Here is a 25,810-nt window from a genome sequence, read left to right on the forward strand (position 1 = left end):
ATCACCCCTAAATCCTAATTGTATACTATCTTGTTACAAAATAAGTGATCATTTAACCTTCTAGATAATACCTTGCAAAGTGCCGATTATTTAGATGCATAACATACTTTTACGTGTGATCACACATTTTGCTCATTTCTTTGACTCACTAGTTTTCCATGGTTGACATGAATCCCCTTTTTTTTTTTCTAAGTGAATTAATTATGTAATTCCATCAATTAAATACTACACAATAAAATACAATATAGTTTTATGAATGAGATCTGAAAAAAATAGTATATACATAATTTTATTTTTAACTGTGTAAAATAAAAAAGTTGATATCGATTGATCCTCAACATTAATCCTCCTCTTTTATTCAAATAATGAGTTTGATACAGATAATATCAATGTGTTTCCCCCATTAGAACGTGACACAATTAATTCAACACGAAGTCTATTCCAGTCTTGGATTAATAAAAGAAAAAAAGTAACACATGCATAATAATTGCATATATACAGTACTAGTACTTATTTATTATTGACTGTCAAATTGAATGGACAGATATTATACCACCTTTTTATTTTTTATTTTTTACTCCAATAATTCAGCACTTTACGCCTATTTCATTTTTTTTTTTTAATTGTTATCACTTTTTTTTCGAGACCCTTCAGACACATAGCAGTACTCTTTTTTTCTTTTTTTTAAAAAAAAAATTATATATATGAGTATTTATTTAACAGTACTTGAATGCCCCTGTAACTTGCATCTTTCATTAGCAAAAAGCACTATACAAATACAATATTAATGTACCTACGATACAATATCTCTTACGGGTCATTTGGTAAAGTATATTAGAAATTAAAAAATAATGTATGTATTAGTTTTGTGTATTATTAGTATTTTATTTGGAACATTTTTTTAGTCTACGTATCACTGGTTGTGCACTCTATTGTGTATTGATATGTGTATTACTAATATGAGTTTGGAGCCAAAAGGACAAATTTTTTCCTTCAAAAAACAAAAACGACACATAAAAAAAAAATTAATCAAAAGGGCAAAATCGCTACTGACGGAGCGATTTTCTTCTGATAAAAATTGACGCCGTTCCGTTAAAAGAAATAAAAATTGATTTTCTCTAAACAAAATTCTTTTTTTCTTTAAAATCGCTGCTATAGCAGTGTTTTTATATAAAAAAAAAAGTAAAATTAAATAAATCGCTGCATTTGTAGCGATTTTGATCATTTTTTTTAATTTTTAAAAGTTAAATTGCTGCTATAGGTCAAATCAATTATTTATTATAATATAGTTATAATATAAATGCAGTGTACTTACAGATTTATTTTAATTTTTAATTTACAAAATACTAATTTTTTTTTTTACTTTTTAACTCACTTGAATGGCAGCGATTAAACTTCAAATTTCTTATTTGTTCGATTAAAACGCTAATCGTTGTCAGGGCAGTGATTTATGTAAAAAAAAAAGAATTCTAAAAGAAATCGCTGCGATTTTAAAGAGATTTTTTTTTTTTTGAGAAATCGTTGATTTTTTTGATGTACCATTTTTGTTTTTTGAAGGAAAAAAATTACCCTTTTGGCTTTGAATTCTTACTAATATCATGGATTTGCATGTATTAATAATACAAAGGGTTTGATGTACCGTTTAGTGTGAAGAGTATTTTACTAAAAAAACATATTTTCTAATAAAAGTTATGCAAAGTATTTTATGTTTAATACACGCAATCAAACACTGCATAAGAAAAATATTAGTATAATTAATACAAGCATTACTAATATATTTTATTCAACATTATTTTTATATGCTCTATCAAACGACTCCTAAATATTTGACTATGTACTTACAATATTGTAGATAACTAGATATCAAAATTTTGTGGACTCTATGAGATGAATCCAATTTCAGCTAAGGTTCTTGGAGACTACTTTACCTTAAACCTTAGATAATATAATGCTTATATACAGGGTAATATATTCTTTAAAAAAGACATCTCGAATATCCCATAAACTCTTGCAATATTTACAAAAAAATCAAGATATAATCGGACTCTTCTTCACAATCAAATACATCAGTAGATACACAAAGAGATCCAAATAATTCTACATTCGAGAAATATGTAATTAACGTCCTCAAATCAAGGAGAAAAATTAAGAGAGAAGAATCAAAGAAAAATATATTTATTCTCATATTATTTATTAATAAAATTATGATTTCTTTATAGTTACAATTTATTTTCTATCACTCTAAAATCAATCGTGAACACCTATATATATTTCCTCAAATTAAGTGTTCCAAACGAACTTATAAACTGTCATCAGCAAAAGCCAAAAGGGTATTGCGCTTTATCTGTATATTGCTTTTTAAATGTCACCTGTCATTACCCAATTCATAAGTTACAGACTGTGTTTGTGGTCACATGTGGAACCACATGATCTCATCATTAAAACTCCTTGCATTTTAACACACTACTACGATATAAAGATAGACAATTTTTTTATGAAAATAACAAAAATTCCATCTATTTATAAATTAGCGACAGATTATACTAAAATTCAATTAGACAGAAGTTATTACGTGATGAATTAGATAAAGATTACTAATAAAATTCTTAGTTAATTTCATATTTTTTAAATAGTGACATATAGAAACTCAAGAAACAAACTCTATTTCTTCTATATTTTTGTATAAAATATTAGGAGTATTTAATTTGTTGCCATAAAAGGTACTTTTGCCGAACCTTTGAACAAGTTAGGATTGATTTTTGAAATACTAGGTGTTATAGTTGGTTGTCGATTGCATGAAGAAGATAATATTTATTTTACGTGGTAATCTTTCTATCAATAGAATAAGATATCAAGATTTGTTTACCCTATTAAATTTTTTTTATAGCCTTAGACAAACATAGTAAGGATTTATCAGATGGCGGATTTAGGATTTATTTTTTTTACGACTAAAATAATATAAAGATATTTTTTATATGCCCATGGTATATGTTAGTTGTTTAGCTTCCTTTTCTTTTCAATTATTAATATAGAATTTTATTTTTGCACTCAACTATCGTCGCTAAGTTTTGCATATTTAATATCACCAAGATTCATGGGTTAATTTGAAGATTAATCACAATGTATCACACATCATTTCGAGTATTTATGAAATCAATGTCTACAAATTATTATTTTTTGTGTCTCCAAATTACAAGCAAAGATAACTTGAAGTCATTACTATGTCGTCGTGATCTCCGTCGTACTTGTCTTGATAAATCATTTATACTTATATTAGTTGTTACACTAAAATAACTAAAAAAATACTATTCACATGGTGAGATATTATCAATTTAAAACAAAATTTGTGTGATTTTTACAAAATATATTCTTATACCTAATATTTAACTTCCTTTTCTTCTCAGTTACCTATATGAAATTTTATATGCATACTCAACAAATTTGGAACCAAATCATCCACCAAATTATTATAATCGTTTTCTTAATTATTCTTTTTCTGTACAAAAATCATAAATCATTTTCTCATTATTCTCTTTTTCTTAATTATTTTTTTCAATATAAAAATCATAATCATTTTCTTATTATTCTCTGCATAATACATATATAGTTACGCAAAGTTAATGGATTCAAGCATACTTTGTCTTGTATGTAGATTCACCCCTGCATGCTCTTATGGCACAACACCTCCACCATCACTCAATAAGTAGAAATATTATTGATTATCTTGTACTAAGAAAAATAAAAAAATCCATACAATATAATGTATAGTAACACTGGATTTTACTCTGATTAGGCAGAGTAGCATGTCGAGTTATTAAATACATCAACTATTTGTAATTATTTTTTAAGTGATCTAATTGTGTAAATCTTACGGTATGTATTGTAATTTACTGAGTAGCTGAAGATAACAAGTCCTCGTCATAATAAAGTTGCATGTAATTAGTCTAATCACTTGTAATCTATTGTACTTAATGTTATGATATATTTTCTTAGTGAAAATCTGGGACCAGTTATAGATTTTCTTCTTTCCAGTTCATATCCTCCCTTCATTAATTTAGCCAATTAATTGATACAAAATAATTAATTAATGGATACAAGATTCACTAGAGTTAATGGGAACAAAAATCTCTACATCGTAATTTAATTATGGAATTTTAAGTGGATTCTTTATGCTTCCTTGATAATTCTCCGAGTTAGCTTTTGAGCATGAATAAAACCAAAAATCCATATCTTAACATGATGTAATTAGAGTCACACTCATTTCAATTCTTGATTTATCTGATGTTGGATACTCATATTATATTGTTTACGCTTCAGTTGATAGATTTAGGCGCGCATACTACAGGTCTATAGAGAATGCATGTAAATAGTCGCACATAGTTTTTGACATGGGGAAGTGCACTCTTTATGTGATCTTGATCAATCTACAACTACCGAAATAAAATTCTAGAATTGAATCATGCCCAAAATTCATTTCTTAACCCAATTCAATAGCTGCATAAGGAATAAAAAGAGGAACAATATTGCTGCGTTATAATAACTTACTAAGTAATAATTTGAACCGTCACTATACAACAAATTTTAACTACCACTTAGTACTTGAGAATTAATTAAAGTGATATATAGTATATATATACTTTGAAAGACTTTTTAATTTGATTGGAGTTGCCATCAGTTATTGTTGGAGAAACCAATAGTGTTAAAAGTGCACTTCCATTATATGAGTGTGTACAATCATATAAGAATTTTATTGTATTCTACTTGCAGTTTGGAGAAACTTTTTCATTAACAAAGTACTATAGCAAAGTATATTTAATGTAACATGAATCATTTCCTATTTAAGAATCACGTAACAGAGTTCTCAATTTGACATTTGGAAAGTTACTTTTTATCAGATAGATTAAATAACATAATTTTGTAAGATTGGCGAACACTAAGAATCACATAAAAAAGAATGTTCATCAACATCTGGAAAGTTTTAAGTTGCTTTTATTTAGAAAATTATAAGTTCAATAATTATAGAATGTAGTAAATTTGGTAAAGTTGGACGGCACAATAATATCACTTCATTCCTACCTAAATGATACTACAAAATATGGACACAACATAAAGTTGTAATTTGTGAAGATTATATTTTATGCAGAGTCCAAGTTGTAATGTTAGTAGCTCCTTCAAACTTTGAAGACTCAAGTATATTCAGCTAGTTTTGAGAATAAAAGTCAATTTTTATAAAATAAGAAATCATTGCTAGTAGTAACGAGTTTATTAGGTTTGATAAGAGAGATAAAACTGGGAAGCAAGATATAGTGTTAAATAAGGTGAGCAGAAATCAATAGTACACTAATTAAAGCTGTACAAAATTGTAGTTGTCGCTAAAATGAAGCAACTACTGTTGACAAGCTATTCAAATTAGTTGTATTATTGCTATACTTTGACATTTCTTTGGAATAACAAAGTTTCTTAAGGCACATATCATGTCGATACATTTTTCTTGACATTAGTGCTTCTTGATTCTACAAGGAAGCTGGTTCATCTTAATTTGGACCTGATGTGAGGTCAGTCTTTATGACTATCTTCCTAATATTAGTTAAAAAAATATCCCTAATATTGCTATATATAGCATGTGCTTATTTAATTTATCATAATTATGTCTATGCATATGATAAAATCAATAATTCAATCAGTTTTCTTAAAAAAAATCAATTTTAACAACCAGTAATTAGACGGAGCTGATGTGAGGTCACGACTATCTTCCTAATAGTTGCTGTTTTTTGTGTCTTTGTTGCGAGGAAGAAATTGCTGGTGACTGGGGGTCGGTGCTCTCCAGCTAAAGTTAGCGGCTTTGAAGGTCTTCAGAGATGGGCCATTGTGTGAAGACCGAGCAATGAGAGTTGGTCGAGTTGAAAAAAATCCTTCTATTCATTATATTAGTTTTAGAAGCACAACATTAGTTGGTCTGCAAGTATTAAAATAATCTAACGTCAAAATCAATAGGGGCAACATGCTAGATCGATGACTTACATTGGAGAAACGAAAACAATTTAATTTCCTGCAAGATTAATTGAAAATTCAGGGTCAATAAAGAAAATAATTTTTTTTTTCTTGGTAATTCAATTAAAATTATGAATAATTGGAGGAGATTATAAAATAACAATAAAGATTCATTAGGAATGATTAAATTATGTATGTTAATGATTGAGGTACGATGAAATGATTGACACTTCCACTTAATTAGAGAATTTATGGATTTGTCTCTAAGTGTAACTCATAATATATATAATTGTTATTGGCCCACTTTTGACTAATATAGATTTTTCTAACTACTACTAATAATAAATAATGTAAAAGGAAAAAACAATAAGAAGTGATATACAAAGCTTTTCTTATTTCACTTCTATATTTTCTTCTTCTATTACTTAACATATTCTCGAGTTGAATGCCTTTCGAAAATACTCTCTATCTTCATAAAATAATGATAAAAACTGGGTATAATTTATCATTTTCAAATCTACTTGATAAAACTTCGAATTGAATTATGTACATTCTCAATTATTGAACAAAACACTATAAATTATATTTTGGTTATAAAATTAGAGTAAACAAGAAACAATACAAAAAGATGAGAGGTCTTGGATTTGAGTCTCTCTGAATATTGAGTTGCTTTTTTAAGGAGCACTTTAAAGACTTTTTGGTGCAAATTCGAATTTAGTTGAGCTACAATGTAGATATCTGATACTGGATGGAGACAGGAAAAAAAAGGCAATAGAAATAGAAAAAAATGAGCTTTTTTTTTCTTTTTATTCAAGTGGGTACAATATAAACTCATATATTTGTATTTATAGTACTGTTACATAAAGACATTGATACAAAAGATAGTCATAAATATGATGTATTAACCAAGAATGTTGAAAAGGTTACGAAAGTGTGAGAGATTATTACAAAGATTATGAAGGTGGAGAAGTAATTAATTACGTAATAATGGAAATTATCGTATACCTTAAAGTAATGGACATCCATTAATATAATAATATAATTAACAAGATTTTGTTATTTTGGGGTTTCTCTCTTTTCTTGTACAGGTTGCAACTTGCGACAAGAACAATTGGAAATTGTCACGGAACACTACGTAACAGGCAATTCTATTATCTAATAGTAATAAAGTTGGTTCCGTCTATCAGTGGCGAAGCTAGAAATTTTATGATATTCAAAATTTTAATGTATATCTCTAAATAATTTATTTTTTATTTATATACACAATATTATTTTCTACTAGCACAAATCAAAATATAATTTTTCGACAAAAAATATCCAATTATCACTCCTTGGATCAATATAGCTATGCCACTACCGTCGACCACAAAATAGCTTTTATTACTCGTGGTGTTATAATGTTATTCTATACGTTTGAAACAAAAAAAAAATTATTATTATATATGCATACCTATCGCTTGCTTGATTTTTATTCTTTGTAAAAAGGTTACATAAATTATTTAGACTTCATTCAATAATAAAATAGTTGATCATTTCATGTACTTTTTGAGGGATATATGGGAAAGAAGTATTAATCTCAAATAGTTTTATATTATTGTTCAGAATGTAAATAGTTATTAATTACACCACCAAGAATAATGGTGATGGGTTGATTTCTGTTGTGATATGAAAAGCTAAGTAGTGAGATAACAAGGTTATAGTTAGTTAAGGGTAAACTAGTCATTTTCATCAGTTAGTTATAACAACCTTCAGAATGTTAGTTAAAAGAAGGTTAGTTACTAACAAATAATGTGATGTATAAATAGTCCTTCTATCATTGTAATCTATTGTTTTTTTTTTTTTTTTATCAATAATAGAGTCTTCTTCTTCCTTAGATATTTTCTCTCTAAGCTCTAGATTCTTCTTTTACGATCATGGTATCAGAGCAAGGCCCATCTCACCCGATGTTGGGACCTTCAAAATCAAAATTGTCCACGCACCAGATGCTAAGCACTGGGCGTGAGGTGGGGTGTTAAAGAATGACAAAAGTCCCACAGAGGTGGTTAATGAGATGGGTGGACTCCTTATTAGGCTTGGGCAATCCTCCTCCCTTTGAGCTAGCTTTTGAGGTGTGAGTTAGGTCCAAGACCTAATTTAACATGGTATCAAAGCTCTCTTCTCAGTAGCTACTGGTGAAGACGAGTTGGATCTAGAATCAAAAGATCATTGTAGATCCATCGATTCATTGTTGCTGATTTCCTTCAGCGGCAGATTTCAGTTTGAAATTTGCATTTTTTTGCTTCCGCGAAAAGAGATTCATCAAAGCAATTCCAATCAGGTGTTGAATCAAAGTTTGATCAATGGCTGCTGATAATGTAGCAGTGAATCTAGCTCCGAATCTCAATATTGGTCAAAATGTTGGTACATCTGCTCATAACAATGGTAGTTCTTCTTCAAATCAAGGTATCGACTATAATCATCCTCTATTTTTGAGTCCTACTGATATCAGTGGGATCAACCTGATTTCTTTTCAATTGCTTGGCATTGAAAATTATATGTTGTGAAGTAAATCGATTCAGCTAGCTTTGTTAGGAAGAAACAAGTTAAGGCTTATTGATGAGAGTTGTAAGAGAGAAGTATATGGTGAGGAACTATGAGGACATTGGGAAAGAATTAATGCTATAGTGTTATCCTGGCTAATGAATTTTGTTTCTAAAAGCTTGTTGAGTGGTATTGTTTTTGCTTCAAGTGCTTTAAATGTGTGGAATGACCTGAAGGAAAGATTTGATAAAGTGGATGGATCTAGGACATACAGTTTGCACAAAGATATAGTTTCATTACAACAGGGCACTATTTCTGTATCTGTGTATTTCACAAGACTTAAGACCTTATGGGATGAGTTTGAAGTGTTGGTACCATCTCCTTGTTGTAATTGTGAAAAATCGAAAGGTTTTGTAGAACATATGAATAGGCAAAAATTATATCAATTCTTAATGGGATTGAATGAATCATATCACCAGGCTAGGAGCCACATTCTTATGATGAACCCTTTACCATCCATTAATCATGGATATGCTATGATTGTGGGAGATGAGAGTCAAAAAGCAGTAGTTTTGGGACTTAGTGCTATGAATATGGAATTTGTTGCCTTATATTCCAAAGCTAGTAGTAGCTCAGGGGTGAGTCAAAGGTTCAAGAAGAACTCTCTACTAGTTTGTGATTTCTGCAAATGTAAAGGACACAGCAAGAAGTTTTGTTATATTGTAGGATATCCACCTGACTTCAAGTCTAAAAGGAAGAGTCAGGGAAGTGAATCTGGACAGTATAGCCAACCTTCAACAGCTCAGGCTCATTTCTTTTATGGTTCCAACACAAATGTAGAGGTTCCTGAGTGTGGAAAGAAAGTTGAAAGTTCTCCTTATCATAACTTTGGTCGTGAATCTATAACTGAGAATACTAAAGCTAATATGCAGTTAAGTCAAGCTGAGAAATATGTCAAGCAACTACTTCAGGGGTGCACGTTCACAAAGGATCTGTATGATCACATTCTTAGAATGTTTAAGCAACAAAAACAAGATCAAGCTATACCTGATTGCAGTACAGTGAATACTGTAGGTAAAGCATTTTTTGTCTCTACAAATAATAAGGTATGGATTATAGATACGGGTGCTACAAATCATATGGTGTCTAACTTGGAAATGTTGTCCAAGAATTCTGTGACAAAACTTGATACTCCTAAAATTGTTTATCTTCCAAATGGTGATACTACTAAAGTGACTCATGTGGGTACTTGTGATGTGCCAGCTAACAGTGTCATTACAAATGTGTTTCACCTGCCAAACTTTCAATATAATTTGTTTTTTGTAAGTAAAATCACAAAGGAATTAGTTGCTCAGTCACCTTCTTTCCTCATTTTTGTGTTTTCCAGGAACTTTACACTGGAAAGGTGAAGGTTGGTAAAGAGAAAGGAAGATTGTATTTGTTGTTAAGCCAGTTGACACATGAAACTGAAAGTGAAGTGAAGAAGTCTGTTTGGGCTGTTCCTAGAGTGCTCTCCAGTATAGAATTGTGGCATCAAAGATTAGGACATATGTTTTCTATAGTACTTGCTAGAATATTTGATATGAATAAAGACAGTATGTGTAAGGTTTCTAAATGCACAGTTTGTCCTTGTGCTGAGCAGACAAGATTACTTTTTCCTTCAAGTCGTATTAAAAGTAATGCTTGTTTTGACTTGATACATGTTGATGTATGGGGTCTTTATAACATACCTACCTTTGATGGTAACAAGTACTTTCTCACAATAGTGGATGATTTTTCAAGAATGACCTGGATTTTTCTAATCAAACTTAAGTTTGATGTGTCTATGTCTCGTAAGTTGTTCTTGCAATATGTTAAGACTCAGTTTGGTAAGACTATTAAAATGGTAAGGTCTAACAATGGAATTGAATTTCTTAACTCAGTATGCAATACAATGTTTAAAGATTTGAAAATTATACATTAGAGATCTTGCCCCTATACCCCTCAGCAAAATAGTGTTGTTGAAAGGAAACATAGGCATATACTTGATGTTACAAGAGCACTCAGGTTTCAGGCTAAAATTCCTTTGACATTTTGGGGGCACTATGTTCTGGCAACAGTATATCTGATCAATAAATTACCAAGTAGTGTGATAGATCATCAAACTCCTTATGAGAGATTATATGGGTGCTCACCAGGTCTGTCTCATTTAAGAACAATAGGTTCCTTGTGCTTTGCTAAAAATCTATGTGAACATGATAAACAGATGTCCAGGTCAAGATCAGCTGTACATATGGGATATTCAACAGTTCAGAAGGGGTATGTACTATTTGATATAACCAACAAGTCCTTTTTTGTCAGTCGAGATGTTATTTTTAGGGAAGATGTCTTTCCCTTTGCCCAGGAGAAGGCGAATAGTCTGAACACTCACACTGTGTTTGAGGACACTGTCCAAGGATCAAGTGTGTTGTATGAAGATTTTAATCAGTTCTTTCATATGCTTGAAGTAGAACAGGTACAAAATAGATGTGCTCATGTTATTAATACTACTGTGTGTGACTCAACACATGATGTTGTCCAAGCCCCTACCAGAAGGTCCACTAGAACTACACATACTCCTAAATGGATGCAAGATTTTGTCTCATTGAATATCAGTAAGGATGTGCAATATCCATTGTTCAACTACATGAGCTATGCTCACTTGTCTCCTTCTTATAAATGTTATATTGCTGCTACTTCAACTGTTCAAGAACTTGTGTCCTATGCAGACGCTATTAAAGACAAAAGGTGGGTAGAGGCCATGCAGATTGAGATTTATGCTCTGGAGACCAATAACACTTGGGTACTCACTGACTTGCCAATAGAAAAGAAACTTATAGGTTGCAGATGGATATACAAAGTAAAGTCAAAACTACTGGTGAAATTGAGAGGTTCAAAGCAAGATTGGTTGCTAAGGGCTACAGTCAACAAGAGGGGATAGACTATCAAGAAACTTTTTCCCCTGTTGTTAAGATGGTCACTGTGAGAACCATAGTGGCTCTGGCTGCCTCTAGACAATGGCAAATTCATCAGATGGATGTCTTTAATGCCTTTTTACATGGTGATTTAGAAGATGAAATTTACATGCAGTTACCTCATGGTTTTGTCAGTCAAGGGGAGAAGGTGTGCAGACTGGCAAAGTTTCTTTACAGACTCAAACATGCTCCAAGACAATGGAACCATAAGCTAACAAAGCTCTAATCAAACTCAGGATTAAACAAAGTCCACATGACTACTCTTTGTTCATTAATAGATCAGAGGAAGGGATTGTGATTGTACTAATGTATGTGGATGATATGTTAATAACTGGCAGCAGTCTGAACATGATTGAAGAGACAAAGAAATCATTACAACAAGCATTTAAGATGAAAAATCTAGGGGAATTGAAGTATTTCTTAGGAATTGAATTCATCAGGTCAGCTGATGGCATACTTATGCATCAGAGGAAATATCCCTTGAAACTAATAACTGAAGTTGGTCTGTCAGCAACAAGGCCTGTTGGAATTCTCATTGACATTAATGTCAAACTAACATTTAAGTTGTATGATGATTATATACATAAAGGACAAGACGAAGATCCCTTGGTAGATGTAACAATGTATCAGAAGTTGATAGGGAAATTATTGTACCTCAACATGACCAGGCCTGATATATCCTTCAGCAATCAGACTTACGTCAATTCTTGCAACAACCAAAGAAGTCACATATGGATGCTGCATTACGAGTGGTGAAATATCTAAAAAGACAACTTGGACAGGGAGTATTATTAGCCAGTTCCTCTGATCAAAAGGTTACTGCATTTTGTGATACAGACTGAGCATCTTGTCCACTTACCAGGAAGTCTGTAACTGGATAGATGATCAAAGTAGGGAGTTCTCTTATGTCATGGAAAGCTAAGAAGCAAACCACAGTTTCAAAAAGTTCAGCAGAAGCTGAATACAGAAGTCTTGCATCTACTGTGTCTGAACTAGTCTGGCTGCTTGGATTATTAAAAGAAATAGGTCTGAAATATAATTATCAGTTTAGATATATTGTGATAGTAAAGCAGCAATACAGATTGCTGCGAATCCAGTATATCACGAGAGGACCAAACACATTGAGATCGATTGTCACTTTATAAGAGAAAGGTTGCAACAGGGGCTAATCAAAGTCAATTACATACCTACCAAAGAACAGCCTGCTGATATAATGACTAAAGGACTATCCAGACTGCAACATGAACATCTTATATTCAAGCTAGGAATGCTAAACATTTTTGCACTACCTAGCTTGAAGGGGAGTGTTGTGCTATGAAAAGCTAAGTAGTGAGTTAACACGGTTATAGTTAGTTAAGGGTAAACTAGTCATTTCCATCAGTTAGTTATAACAACCTTCAGAATGTTAGTTAAAAGAAGGTTAGTTACTAACAAATAATGTGATGTCTAAATAGTCCTTCTATCATTGTAATCTATAATTTTTTGATCAATAATAGAGTCTTCTTCTTCCTTAGATATTTTCTCTCTAAGCTCTAGATTCTTCTTTTACAATCAATTTCATTCTTTAAGCAGAGGTTACGGATTCTTGAGAATAGAATTTTTTTTGATGAAAAATGATTTTCTTTTTGATATTTATCAAACTTGGGAAGACTCATTAGTTGAAGGAAGCAAAATGCATTACATTGAACTAATTTGGTACTGTATATCTAACTGCGGGCCTAATTTTCATCACTTTAATTGGCTATAAAATTTTCACAATTCTTGTTTTTTCTCTATTAGGGTTTTTATACAAGAAACAGATCGAAGGAATATATTTCATTTACCTTTTTTAGGGTGGATCCGACTTTGTGTTCATTACCTAATAATAAAATAATATGTATTTGATGTGATTTGCATGCATCTGAGATGTTAGATACATAGGAGAGTGGCGAGCAAGATGAGAGGGAGACGAGCGAGATTTGTTATGTATCTCAGATACATGCAAATCCACTTGGATACAATATATTTAGAATACATTACACCTAATTTTGATCTCATGTATCCTGAGATACATGTATCTGGACGCACCAAAATCTGATAAAATTTGTAATATTGCAGACTAAAGTATCAAGTAATTAGCTTCTAAGCTAATGAAATTTATGTAAGCTAACCTAAGAAATATGTAGTTAACACACTATTAGGTACATTTTCACGGTAAAAATCTACTTAAGTACTATTTGCAATTAAAATTTTAAAACAAATGAGAACTCGGAAATAGAATATCAAATACAGGACGAAGTAATATTAATATATATATATATATATATATATATATATATCGTGTAAGCCATACATGATATCGTGATTAGTAGGATTCCAAATAAATTTGGAAATCATGTAACTCTTAGTTACTTTGTAAATACGGATATTCACTAAATCACAAAATAGTACATTACATACAATTGGACCATGAACATGTAGATATAGAGTTAAGGCCCAGTTTTTTAAGAAAACCTTGCAGAAAAGGGCACTCAATTATAAGGATTAGTTTAGTAGCACCCTCCAAAGTATTAATGTCTTCCCAAGCTTTTGAAGTCTTTTAAACTTGAGAGTTAATTTGGGAATCTTCAAGATTTTTAGCATCTTTACCCTCTCCATTTTCACTGTCCAAGGATGAAATATTAACTGGATAAACTTCGCAATTGACTTTTGTGGGCTGCTCTTGATCCACCTTTACCACGGTGGGTAATTCTTTTTCTGTTGCGACGTTGTTTGACTTAGAATTTCTGTATATTCCATATAATATCATTTGGAGCACTCCAAGTATCATTCCCGATATATTTGGTACCTGATTTTTTATTATGTGCCGGAAGAACAACAATTAGAAGAAAAACCAAACATTAGTCACATGAATTTATGGGCACAAATTATGTTAAGCCAATTTAACTTATAATCCTATTAGGTTATCTAAATAATAATTATATGCATGTAATTGTTTATCCTAGATGACATTTAGTGTGTTTATGCGACATTTTTCACAGATTGAGAGTCAATTTGACTAATCTTCGTGTTAATTTGGATCAACTCAACATTTTAAAAATTAAACTTAGATTTTTTAAAAGTAACACAAAAAGTACTAAGACAAGTATCAATCTTTCTCATTACAGTTCAATGAAAACATATATTTTAAAATGACAATTAAAGCTCAAATAGTTTGAATCTCAAAAAATAAAAAGTGTCACATAAATTGTTATCAAGGGAGTATATATTTACCGCGACATAGACGTCCTTCAAAAGCAAACCATACAAAAACCACATTACAGCACTAACTGTAAGAGCTAATGACAAGTTAAATGGCATGAATTCCACACTTTTGGTCCTTATTACACGTCCCTGCAATTTTACAAAAGAAAAAAAAAAAAATTAAATGGCGTTTATAATTTAAAGAACGCCGTAAGCCCCTAACTATAAAAGCATCAAAAGAATCGTGACTTGAATATTCACCTTATTAGTGAACGTTGGATTAACCTACCCTATTTTCCATAAAACGAAAAATAATATATATATATATATATATTCAAAGTGAATTACCATAATGCTTAGAGGAGCTACAAATACACTGATAGAAAAAGCCATGCAAATCCATCCAATAACTTCAGTTCTTTTTGTTCCTTGGCATAAAATTTGTGTGAGGAAAAGAATCAATCCAAAGACACCAAAATTCAACAGTAGGACAAGTCCTAGTGTTTTCATCTGCAAGACAATTTCAAATTTCATAAATCACAAAATCGCGCAACAATTAAAAAGACACACATATATGAAATTTATATGTATATATTATACCCTTGCTTTTTTTGTAGCGTAAGTAAAATAAATCGCGACGTAAATGGTCTCAGCAATGCAGCCAAAAGAGTTGATGGTGATGAGAAGTGTAACATTGGTTTTAACCATTGCATAGTAAATCCAAAGCATTGCACTAAATAATCCAACAACATATGGTAATGAATGGAACCCTTCTGATGATTTCTTCTTAACGATCCTGTAAAATGTTGGCCTGCAAAATCATGATATGTTAAAAAATTAAAATTAAAATTAAAAAAAAATATGTGTATAAATTAAAGTTTATATGAGTAATTATTTTTGGAAAAATAACTTACACTGGGGCAATAAACACCATGAAGGAAACTAAGTTACCTGCAACATTGTCACAAATGGAAAAGACATATTAATTACTTCTCCTATATATATTTCTCAAACAAAAAAAATTATTCAATTTTAAAGCATGTAATTATAATTTTATCTATTTTGAGGTGTTAATTTATTAGTAAGAATTTGTTTAGATATACTTCCTTGATCCAACTAGATTGTTATTTGTAAGAGCATATTAATAGAAACAAAATAGAACCAACTTGCTTGAAAAGAGTAATTCTATAGCTAAACAGTAAAATTGGTTGCTGATTCTATGCTACGAGTGAAGTTAAATGCACATGAAAATATGATTGAAATTTTACCCAAAATGCCGAAGGTGAAGACCAAAGGATGAGTATGAGAGACACTAGTCATTTTTTCTTTTCTTTCTTCTCTTCTCTAAGAAAGAATTAGAATTAAAATTAAGAGTAAAATGTAAAGTCTAATTAGTGTTTGTTGATGATAAACAAGGGTGATGGTCACATATTTATAGTACATGAAGAAGAGTTTATGCATAGATTTGTTACTTAAGCACGACAAAATGCTGACACTATATATTAGTCCCCACTAACTAGAAAAAAATATAATTAAACTAGCTGGAAAACTCCCATCTCCTCCGCAACTCTAGCAAAACTAAATATTAAAAATTCGTTTAAGCACCGTCAATAAACAGTTTTCACACCATTAGACAGTAATAGTTAGGTAATAATAATATTTAAATTCTATATTTTTAGATAGATATTTTTGGGCGATAGTACATGCAAATTTAAACTCTTTCATCAACTTCAAAAATAAATATTCATTTTTAATATATCAAAAAAAGATAATTATGTTTTTTTAGTTTCTCAAATCGTTTATCAATAAATATTCACTTTTAATATATCAAAAAAAGATAATAATATTTTTATTATTTCTCAAATCATTTATCAAGACCTGAGACTTAAGTTCTACGCTTTGATCAGTAAACGATACTTCTTTTGTTTCCTTTTATTTATCACATTTTGCTTCACAAAAGTCAATTTAACTAATCTTCTAAAAGTAAAATTGAATTAGATTAATTCAATATTGCAAATTTAAAATTATACGAAAATTTTCATAGTAATATAATAAAATAATACATCTTAAAATATTGATCAAAATTCATACCATTTAACTTTTTAAAAAACAAAACGAACCACGACAAGTAACAGACCAGAGGGGGAGGGGGGGCGGGGGGTTGTAAATCGGGTCATTAATTAGGTAATTATAAATTAAAAAATAATGAAGATAATTGATAATTTAATAAAGAGATAAGTGGTTAAAACACACCTAAACTATACCTTTTTTTTGAGTTTCATACCCAAACTATTAAAAGTGTGAGAAACACACCTAAACTATTTCACTTTAGTTTGAAAAACACACCTCAAATAAAATATGATAGTGTGTGTATTACACTCTCTCAATTTATTTTTTTTAAATGCCACATAGATTGCCACATGGAAACAAATTCCACCATGTCAAAAGATTAAAGTTTAACTTTCAACGTGTAGAAGCATCTTTCTCTGTTTCTCAGCAAATTAAAGCATTACTTGGTTTCTGTGTTTCTATACTATACAAACTAGAGCCGATCAATTTTTTACTTCGAGCTACTAAAAATGCTTTGGTGACTTTTGTCCTTAGTTGCTCATAGTTGTTTAAATAATCGTAATCAGAAAATGATTGATGAAGTAGTCTGTAAAAAGCGACAATTCAATAGAAAGAAAATATGCTCTATTTGGTGGCATAATGATACCACAAATATAGTCTAACTAGTTATTAAACAAAAAAAAAAAATTGAATCTGATGTCATGGACAATTACTCACCCCTCAAATTATTAAAGCTATCAAAGGGAGTCATGGATTCCTTGTATTGCATCATTGATATACAAATATCAGTCCCTTTTGAGCGAGCTTTAGCAACTAGTGTAACATATAATTTAAGGTGTGTTTCTCAAATTTATGAATGATAGTTTAGGTGTGTTTCTCACTCTCCTAATAGTTTAGGTGGGAAAGTAGTCAAACAATTTTATAGTTTAGGTGTGTTTTGATATTTTATTCCACAAAAAAAGAAGAAGCCATGTGGACGAAAATCAAGGCCACACGCGCGCAAAAGAGTGTGTACGCACACATTTGGTCCAGTCAGCACAGAGGTGTGTTTTTCAAACTAAAGTGTAATAGTTTAGGTGTGTTTCTCACACTTTCAATAGTTTGGGTATGAAACTCAAAAAAAAGGTATAGTTTAGGTGTGTTTTAACCACTTATCTCTTTAATAAAAAGAACAAAAAATTATTATTACGGTTTAAATTTAATAATAAATAATAATATAAAAAATCTTTTAAGATAACGATGCATGTAACTTAATTCGAAAAAGGAATGGGACATAGCATTTCGTGGCCGTCTATTTTTGGAGGACTGAACTTTTAGTCCATTGTACTTTTACCAGAAGCTAGTACTTTTTAAAAAGAAAATTGCAGTTACATAGGAGATCTGATAACGGATAGAGAAAAATAAGTGGTAAATATTTATTCGATGTTTACGTTAAATCAATTTAAATATTATAATTAAATAAATAAAAATACACATTAACTAATTATAATAAAATAACAGTTATGTATATTCTAATATATATATATATATCATGTATATATTTGATATGTGGATTTGACGTAAATATTTGATACGAATAAATTTTTACCGAAAAAGTAAAGCAATTGATCTTGGTTGTTAGATGGGAGTATTTAATTAGACCTACGAACTTTAAAAAAATTGGTGCTTTTAACCCAGTATCTAAGCTAACCTAGTCAGCTTAACAGCCCTTTGATAGAAACTATGCTGGATGGCAGCACTTCATAACCTTGTGTTTCCAAGAACAAAATGACAAAAACATCCCTTAATGTTGGGATTATTTAATTAATTAATTAAGCAATTCCTTAAACATAATTCTAACTGTCAGGTACTTGATGGCAATATAATTTGTTCAATTAGCAAAATAATTATGTTAAGTATGGAAAATTAGCTAGTCAAAGAAATGAAATAAATGTGTTAGCTATAGACGCCACAAAAGAACTTGTCAAACAAATGGATCATGTGTGTAACAAACGATCAAGTAATATATAGGTGGCTGATTAACGGACAAAGTATTAGAATATAGTCTAATGTTCACAAAATTTTAGTCTATGATATAATTTTTTTCAATTTACTCAAAAATGATCCTTGAATTATAGATCGTTATCCAAAAAGACCTTTAAGTTGCAAAAAAAGAATAAGATCATTAGCTAAATAGTTGCCAAAAAAAAAGCTCGAGAAACTTTTTGGTGATATATATTGTATTTGGTGTGAGTGTGACATAATTAAAATTCTCGTAATAGTTTAACTATTTTGTTATTCATATCCAATATGGGCAGATTAGATATTTTATCTATTTTCAAGTGATTTACTTTATTAGTTAATATTGGCCTATTTATCACCCCCTAAATCCTAATTGTATACTATCTTGTTACAAAATAAGTGATCATTTAACCTTCTAGATAATACATTGCAAAGTGCCGATTATTTAGATGCATAGCATTCTTTTACGTGTGATCACACATTTTGCTCATTTCTTTGACTCGCTAGTTTTCCATGGTTGACATGAATCCCCTTTATTTTTCTTTTTCTAAGTGAATTAATTATGTAATTCCATCAATTAAATATAACACAATAAAATATAATATAGTTTTATGAATAAGATCTGAAAAAAATAGTACATACATAATTTTTTTTTTAACTGTGTAAAATAAAAAAGTTGATATCGATTGATCCTCAACATTAATCCTCCTCTTTTATTCAAATAATGAGTTTGATACAGATAATATCAATGTGTTTCCCCCATTAGAACGTGACACAATTAATTCAACACGAAGTCTATTCCAGTCTTGGATTAATAAAAGAAAAAAAGTAACACATGCATAATAATTGCATATATACAGTACTAGTACTTATTTATTATTGACTGTCAAATTGAATGGACAGATATTATACCACTTTTTTATTTTTTATTTTTTACTCCAATAATTCAGCACTTTACGCCTATTTCATTTTTTTTTTTTAATTGTTATCACTTTTTTTTCGAGACCCTTCAGACACATAGCAGTACTCTTTTTTTCTTTTTTTTTTAAAAAAAATTATATATATGAGTATTTATTTAACAGTACTTGAATGCCCCTGTAACTTGCATCTTTCATTAGCAAAAAGCACTATACAAATACAATATTAATGTACCTACGATACAATATCTCTTACGGGTCATTTGGTAAAGTATATTAGAAATTAAAAAATAATGTATGTATTAGTTTTGTGTATTATTAGTATTTTATTTGGAACATTTTTTTAGTCTACGTATCACTGGTTGTGCACTCTATTGTGTATTGATATGTGTATTACTAATATGAGTTTGGAGCCAAAAGGACAAATTTTTTCCTTCAAAAAACAAAAACGACACATAAAAAAAAAATTAATCAAAAGGGCAAAATCGCTACTGACGGAGCGATTTTCTTCTGATAAAAATTGACGCCGTTCCGTTAAAAGAAATAAAAATTGATTTTCTCTAAACAAAATTCTTTTTTTCTTTAAAATCGCTGCTATATAGCAGTGTTTTTATATTAAAAAAAAAGGTAAAAATTTAAATAAATCGCTGCATTTGTAGCGATTTTGATCAATTTTTTTATTTTTTTAAAAGTTAAATTGCTGCTATAGGTCAAATCAATTATTTGTTATATTATAGTTATAATATAAATGCAGTGTACTTACAGATTTATTTTAATTTTTAATTTACAAAATACTAAATTATTTTTTTACTTTTTAACTCACTTGAATGGCAGCGATTAAACTTCAAATTTCTTATTTATTTGATTAAAACGCTAATCGTTGTCAGGGCAGCAATTTATGTAAAAAAAAAAAAAAATTTCTAAAAGAAATTGCTGCTATAGCAGCGATTTTAAAGAGATTTTTTTTTTTTTTGAGAAAATCGCTGATTTTTATTTCTTTTAATGGCGTCAATTTTTGTCAGAAGAAAATCGCTCCGTCAGGAGCGATTTTACCCTTTTGATTTTTTTTTGATGTACCATTTTTGTTTTTTGAAGGAAAAAAATTACCCTTTTGGCTTTGACTTCTTACTAATATCATGAATTTGCATGTATTAATAATACAAAGGATTTGATGTATCGTTTAGTGTGAAGAGTATTTTACTAAAAAAACATATTTTCTAATAGAAGTTATGCAAAGTATTTTATGTTTAATACACGTAATCAAACACTGCATTAGAAAAAATATTAGTATAATTAATACAAGCATTACTAATATATTCTATTCAATATTATTTTTATACACTCTATCAAACGACTCCTAAATATTTGACTATGTACTTACAATATTGTAGGTAACTAGATATCAAAATTTTGTGGACTCTATGAGATGAATCCAATTTCAGCTAAGGTTCTTGGAGACTACTTTACCTTAAACCTAAATAATATAATGTTTTTATACAGGGTAATATATTCTTTAAAAAAGACATCTCGAATATCCCATAAACTCTTGCAATATTTACAAAAAAATAAAGATATAATCGGACTCTTCTTCACAATCAAATACATCAGTAGATACACAAAAAGATCCAAATAATTCTACATTCGAGAAATATGTAATTAACGTCCTCAAATCAAGGAGAAAAATTAAGAGAGAAGAATCAAAGAAAAATATATTTATTCTCATATTATTTATTAATAAAATTATGATTTTTTTATAGTTACAATTTATTTTCTATCACTCTAAAATCGATCGTGAACACCTATATATCTCCTCAAATTAAATGTTCCAGATGAACTTATAAACTGTCATCAGCAAAAGGGTATTGCGCTTTATTTCTATATTGTTTTTTAAATGTCACCTGTCATTACCCAATTCACAAGTCACAGACTTTGTGTTTGTGGTTACATGTGGAACCACATGATCTCATCATTAAAACTCTTTGCATTTTAACACACTAATACGATAAATTAAAACATTAGAGATAGACAATTTTTTTATGAAAATAACAAAAATTCCATCTATTTATAAATTAGTGACAGATTATACTAAAATTCAATTAGATAGAAGTTATTTAGTGATGAATTAGATAAAGAATACTGATAAATTCGTAGTTAATTTCATATTTTTTAAATAGTGACATATAGAAACTCAAGAAACAAACTCTATTTCTTCTATATTTTTGTATAAAATATTAGGAGTATTTAATTTGTTGCCATAAAAGGTACTTTTGCCGAACCTTTGAACAAGTTAGGATTGATTTTTGAAATAGTAGGTGTTATAGTTGGTTGTCGATTGCGTGAAGAAGATAATATTTATTTTACTTGGTAATCTTTCTATCAATAGAATAAGATATCAAGATTTGTTTACCCTATTAAAATATGTTTATAGCCTTAGACAAACATCGTAAGGATTTATCAGATGGCGAATTTAGGATTTATTTTTTTTACAACTAAAATAATTTAAAGATATTTTTATATGCCCGTGGTATATGTTAGTTGTTTAGCTTCCTTTTCTTTTCAATTATTAATATAGGATTTTATTTTTGCACTCAACTATCGCCGCTAAGTTTTGGCATATTTAATATCACCAAGATTCATGGGTTAAGTTGAAGATTAATCACAATGTATCACACATCATTTCGAGTATTTATGAAATCAATGTCTACAAGTTTTTTTTTTTGTGTGTCTCCAAATTACGAGCAAAGGTAACTTGGAGTCATTACTAGGTCGTCGTGATCTCCATCGTACTTGTCTCGATAAATCATTAATACTGATATTAGTTGTTACGCTAAAATAACTAAAATAATACTATTAACATGGTGAGATATTATCAATTTTAAACAAAATTTGTGTGATTTTTACAAAATATATTCTTATACCTAATATTTAACTTCCTTTTCTTCTCAGTTACCTATATGAAATTTTATATGCATACTCAACAAATTTGGAACCAAATCATCCACCAAAATTATTATAATCGTTTTCTTAATTACTTTTTTCTTTACAAAAATCATAATCATTTTCTCATTATTCTCTTTTTCTTAATTATTTTTTTCAATATAAAAATCATAATCATTTTCTTATTATTCTCTGCATAATACACATATAGTTACGCAAAGTTAATGGATTCAAGCATACTTTGTCTTGTATGTAGATTCACCCCTGCATGCTCTTATGGCACAACACCTCCACCATCACTCAATAAGTAGAAATATTATTGATTCTCTTGTACTGAGAAAAATAAAAAAATTCATACAATATAATGTATAGTAACACTGGATTTAGATGTGTGTACTCTGATTGGGCAGAGTAGCACGTCGAGTTATTAAATACATCAACTATTTATAACTATTTTTTAAGTAATTTAATTGTGTAAATCTTACGGTATATATTGTAATTTACTGAGTAGCTGAAGATAACAAGTCCTCGTCATAATAAAGTTGCATGTAATTAGGCTAATCACTTGTAATCTATTGTACTTAATGTTATGATATATTTTCTTAGTGAAAATCTGGGACCAGTTATAGATTTTCTTCTTTCCAGTTCATATCCTCCCTTCATTAATTTAGCCAATTAATTGATACAAAATAATTAATTAATGGATACAAGATTCACTAGAGTTAATGGGAACAAAAATCTCTACATCGTAATTTAATTATGGAATTTTAAGTGGATTCTTTATGCTTCCTTGATAATTCTCCGAGTTAGCTTTTGAGCATGAATAAAACCAAAAATCCATATCTTAACATGATGTAATTAGAGTCACACTCATTTCAATTCTTGATTTATCTGATGTTGGATACTCATATTATATTGTTTACGCTTCAGTTGATAGATTTAGGCGCGCATACTACAGGTCTATAGAGAATGCATGTAAATAGTCGCACATAGTTTTTGACATGGGGAAGTGCACTCTTTATGTGATCTTGATCAATCTACAACTACCGAAATAAAATTCTAGAATTGAATCATGCCCAAAATTCATTTCTTAACCCAATTCAATAGCTGCATAAGGAATAAAAAGAGGAACAATATTGCTGCGTTATAATAACTTACTAAGTAATAATTTGAACCGTCACTATACAACAAATTTTAACTACCACTTAGTACTTGAGAATTAATTAAAGTGATATATAGTATATATATACTTTGAAAGACTTTTTAATTTGATTGGAGTTGCCATCAGTTATTGTTGGAGAAACCAATAGTGTTAAAAGTGCACTTCCATTATATGAGTGTGTACAATCATATAAGAATTTTATTGTATTCTACTTGCAGTTTGGAGAAACTTTTTCATTAACAAAGTACTATAGCAAAGTATATTTAATGTAACATGAATCATTTCCTATTTAAGAATCACATAACAGAGTTCTTAATTTGACATTTGGAAAGTTACTTTTTATCAGATAGATTAAATAACATAATTTTGTAAGATTGGCGAACACTAAGAATCACATAAAAAAGAATGTTCATCAACATCTGGAAAGTTTTAAGTTGCTTTTATTTAGAAAATTATAAGTTCAATAATTATAGAATGTACTAAATTTGGTAAAGTTGGACGGCACAATAATATCACTTCATTCCTACCTAAATGATACTAAAAAATATGGACACAACATAAAGTTGTAATTTGTGAAATATTTTCAGTTTATATTTTATGCAGAGTCCAAGTTCTAATGTTAGTAGCTCCTTCAAACTTTCAAGTTAGGGGCGTTCACGATTTTTTTTATCCAAATCAAAAAATCGAACCAAACTGATAAAATAAAATTGATTTTATTTGAGTTTGGTTTTAGATTTTTGAAAATCGATAGTATTTGGTTTGGTTATGGTTTTATTCGAAAAAACCGAAGAAATAACCGAACCGAACCGATGAATAATATACATATATTTTATTAATAGACATACTTAATATATTGTTTTTACAAACAATTTTGAAGATCATATATATATTTTCATTATAATTTACTTATTGAAAGCAAAAATGCCCAAGATGAAAACATTTATCTTATTGATTTCATGTATTTGAGTGTCTATATGACAATTCTTTGTGAGACTGAAAATGTTATTGTCTCTTCATTCTAGGCCAATATAGTGAATTTCAAAGCTTTATTGATAGTAAATTTAGTGATAGAAAGTTCAGTAATTTAAGTCATTCTAACTATTTTTCATTTTGAATGGATTGTTATCACTTTTTCACATTTTGAATGAATTGTTTCGTTTATTTATGTATATGGTTAATAACTGAACCAAACCAAACCGAAATCGATAACCACCAAATCGATAAATGTATATTATATTTGGTTTGGTTTGGTTTTGATAATTTTAAAACTGATTAAGTTGGTTTGGTTTTGGTTTTGACCAATAACCGATCCAAACCGACCCGTGAACACCCCTATTTCAAGTATATTCAACTAGTTTTGAGAATAAAAGTTGATTTTTATAAAATAGGAAATCATTGCTAGTAGTAACGACTTGTCACGAGTTAATTAGCTTTGATAAGAGAGATAAAACTCGGAAGCAAGATATAGTAGTAGTAACTTGTTACTATTAGGATTTAGGAGTAGCTGATTTGGTCTATACTAAAAACATATAAATTGAAATGGTGAAGTTGACGTCATCGGTTCTATGGTGTAGTGGTTAGCACTCTGGACTTTGAATCCAGCGACCTGGGTTCGACTCCCGGTAGGACCTTTTTTTTTTTTCTTTTTTTTTCCGCTATCAATTTTTGGTTAGTTTTAATAGCAACGCTATACACTGAGGGTGTGTTTGGTATGGAGGAAATGTTTTCTCGCAAAACAAGTGAGTTTCTTATTTATTATCTAATGTTTGTTAGCTAAGCAAAAAATATCATCTCAAGGGTATGATAGTTATATGTTATCTAGCAAAACACTATGGAGGTGACATATGGTGGGGAGTGAGAGCTTGGGGTGTCCATAATTAGGATTGTCACCGAGAGGGGGAGGGTATGGGGGTGGGATATGGTGGGTAGTGAGAGCTCTGGGTGTCTGTAACTAGGATTGTCATGGGGAGGGGGAGGGTATGTTGGATGGGCGATGA

General features: G+C 29.7%; 1 protein-coding gene and 1 non-coding gene across 2 annotated transcripts; one reads left to right on the top strand and one right to left on the bottom strand.

Annotated features, from left to right (window-relative positions):
* Positions 1-13,864: 13,864 nt before the first annotated feature.
* Positions 13,865-15,693, bottom strand: LOC125845994 (bidirectional sugar transporter SWEET14-like; the record flags this gene model as incomplete). Its single annotated transcript, XM_049525469.1, has 5 exons — positions 13,865-14,331; positions 14,757-14,876; positions 15,075-15,236; positions 15,327-15,537; positions 15,641-15,693. Coding segments are annotated over 5 exons (795 nt in total), but the record flags the coding sequence as incomplete, so codon positions are not given.
* A 9,679-nt stretch (positions 15,694-25,372) lies between these two features.
* Positions 25,373-25,444, top strand: TRNAQ-UUG (transfer RNA glutamine (anticodon UUG)). Its single transcript has one exon. It is a non-coding gene; the product is annotated as a tRNA-Gln (tRNA).
* The last annotated feature ends 366 nt before the right edge of the window (positions 25,445-25,810 follow it).

The sequence above is a fragment of the Solanum stenotomum genome, chromosome 11 (genome assembly GCF_019186545.1).
Source record: "Solanum stenotomum isolate F172 chromosome 11, ASM1918654v1, whole genome shotgun sequence".
Classification (NCBI taxonomy): Eukaryota; Viridiplantae; Streptophyta; class Magnoliopsida; order Solanales; family Solanaceae; genus Solanum; species Solanum stenotomum.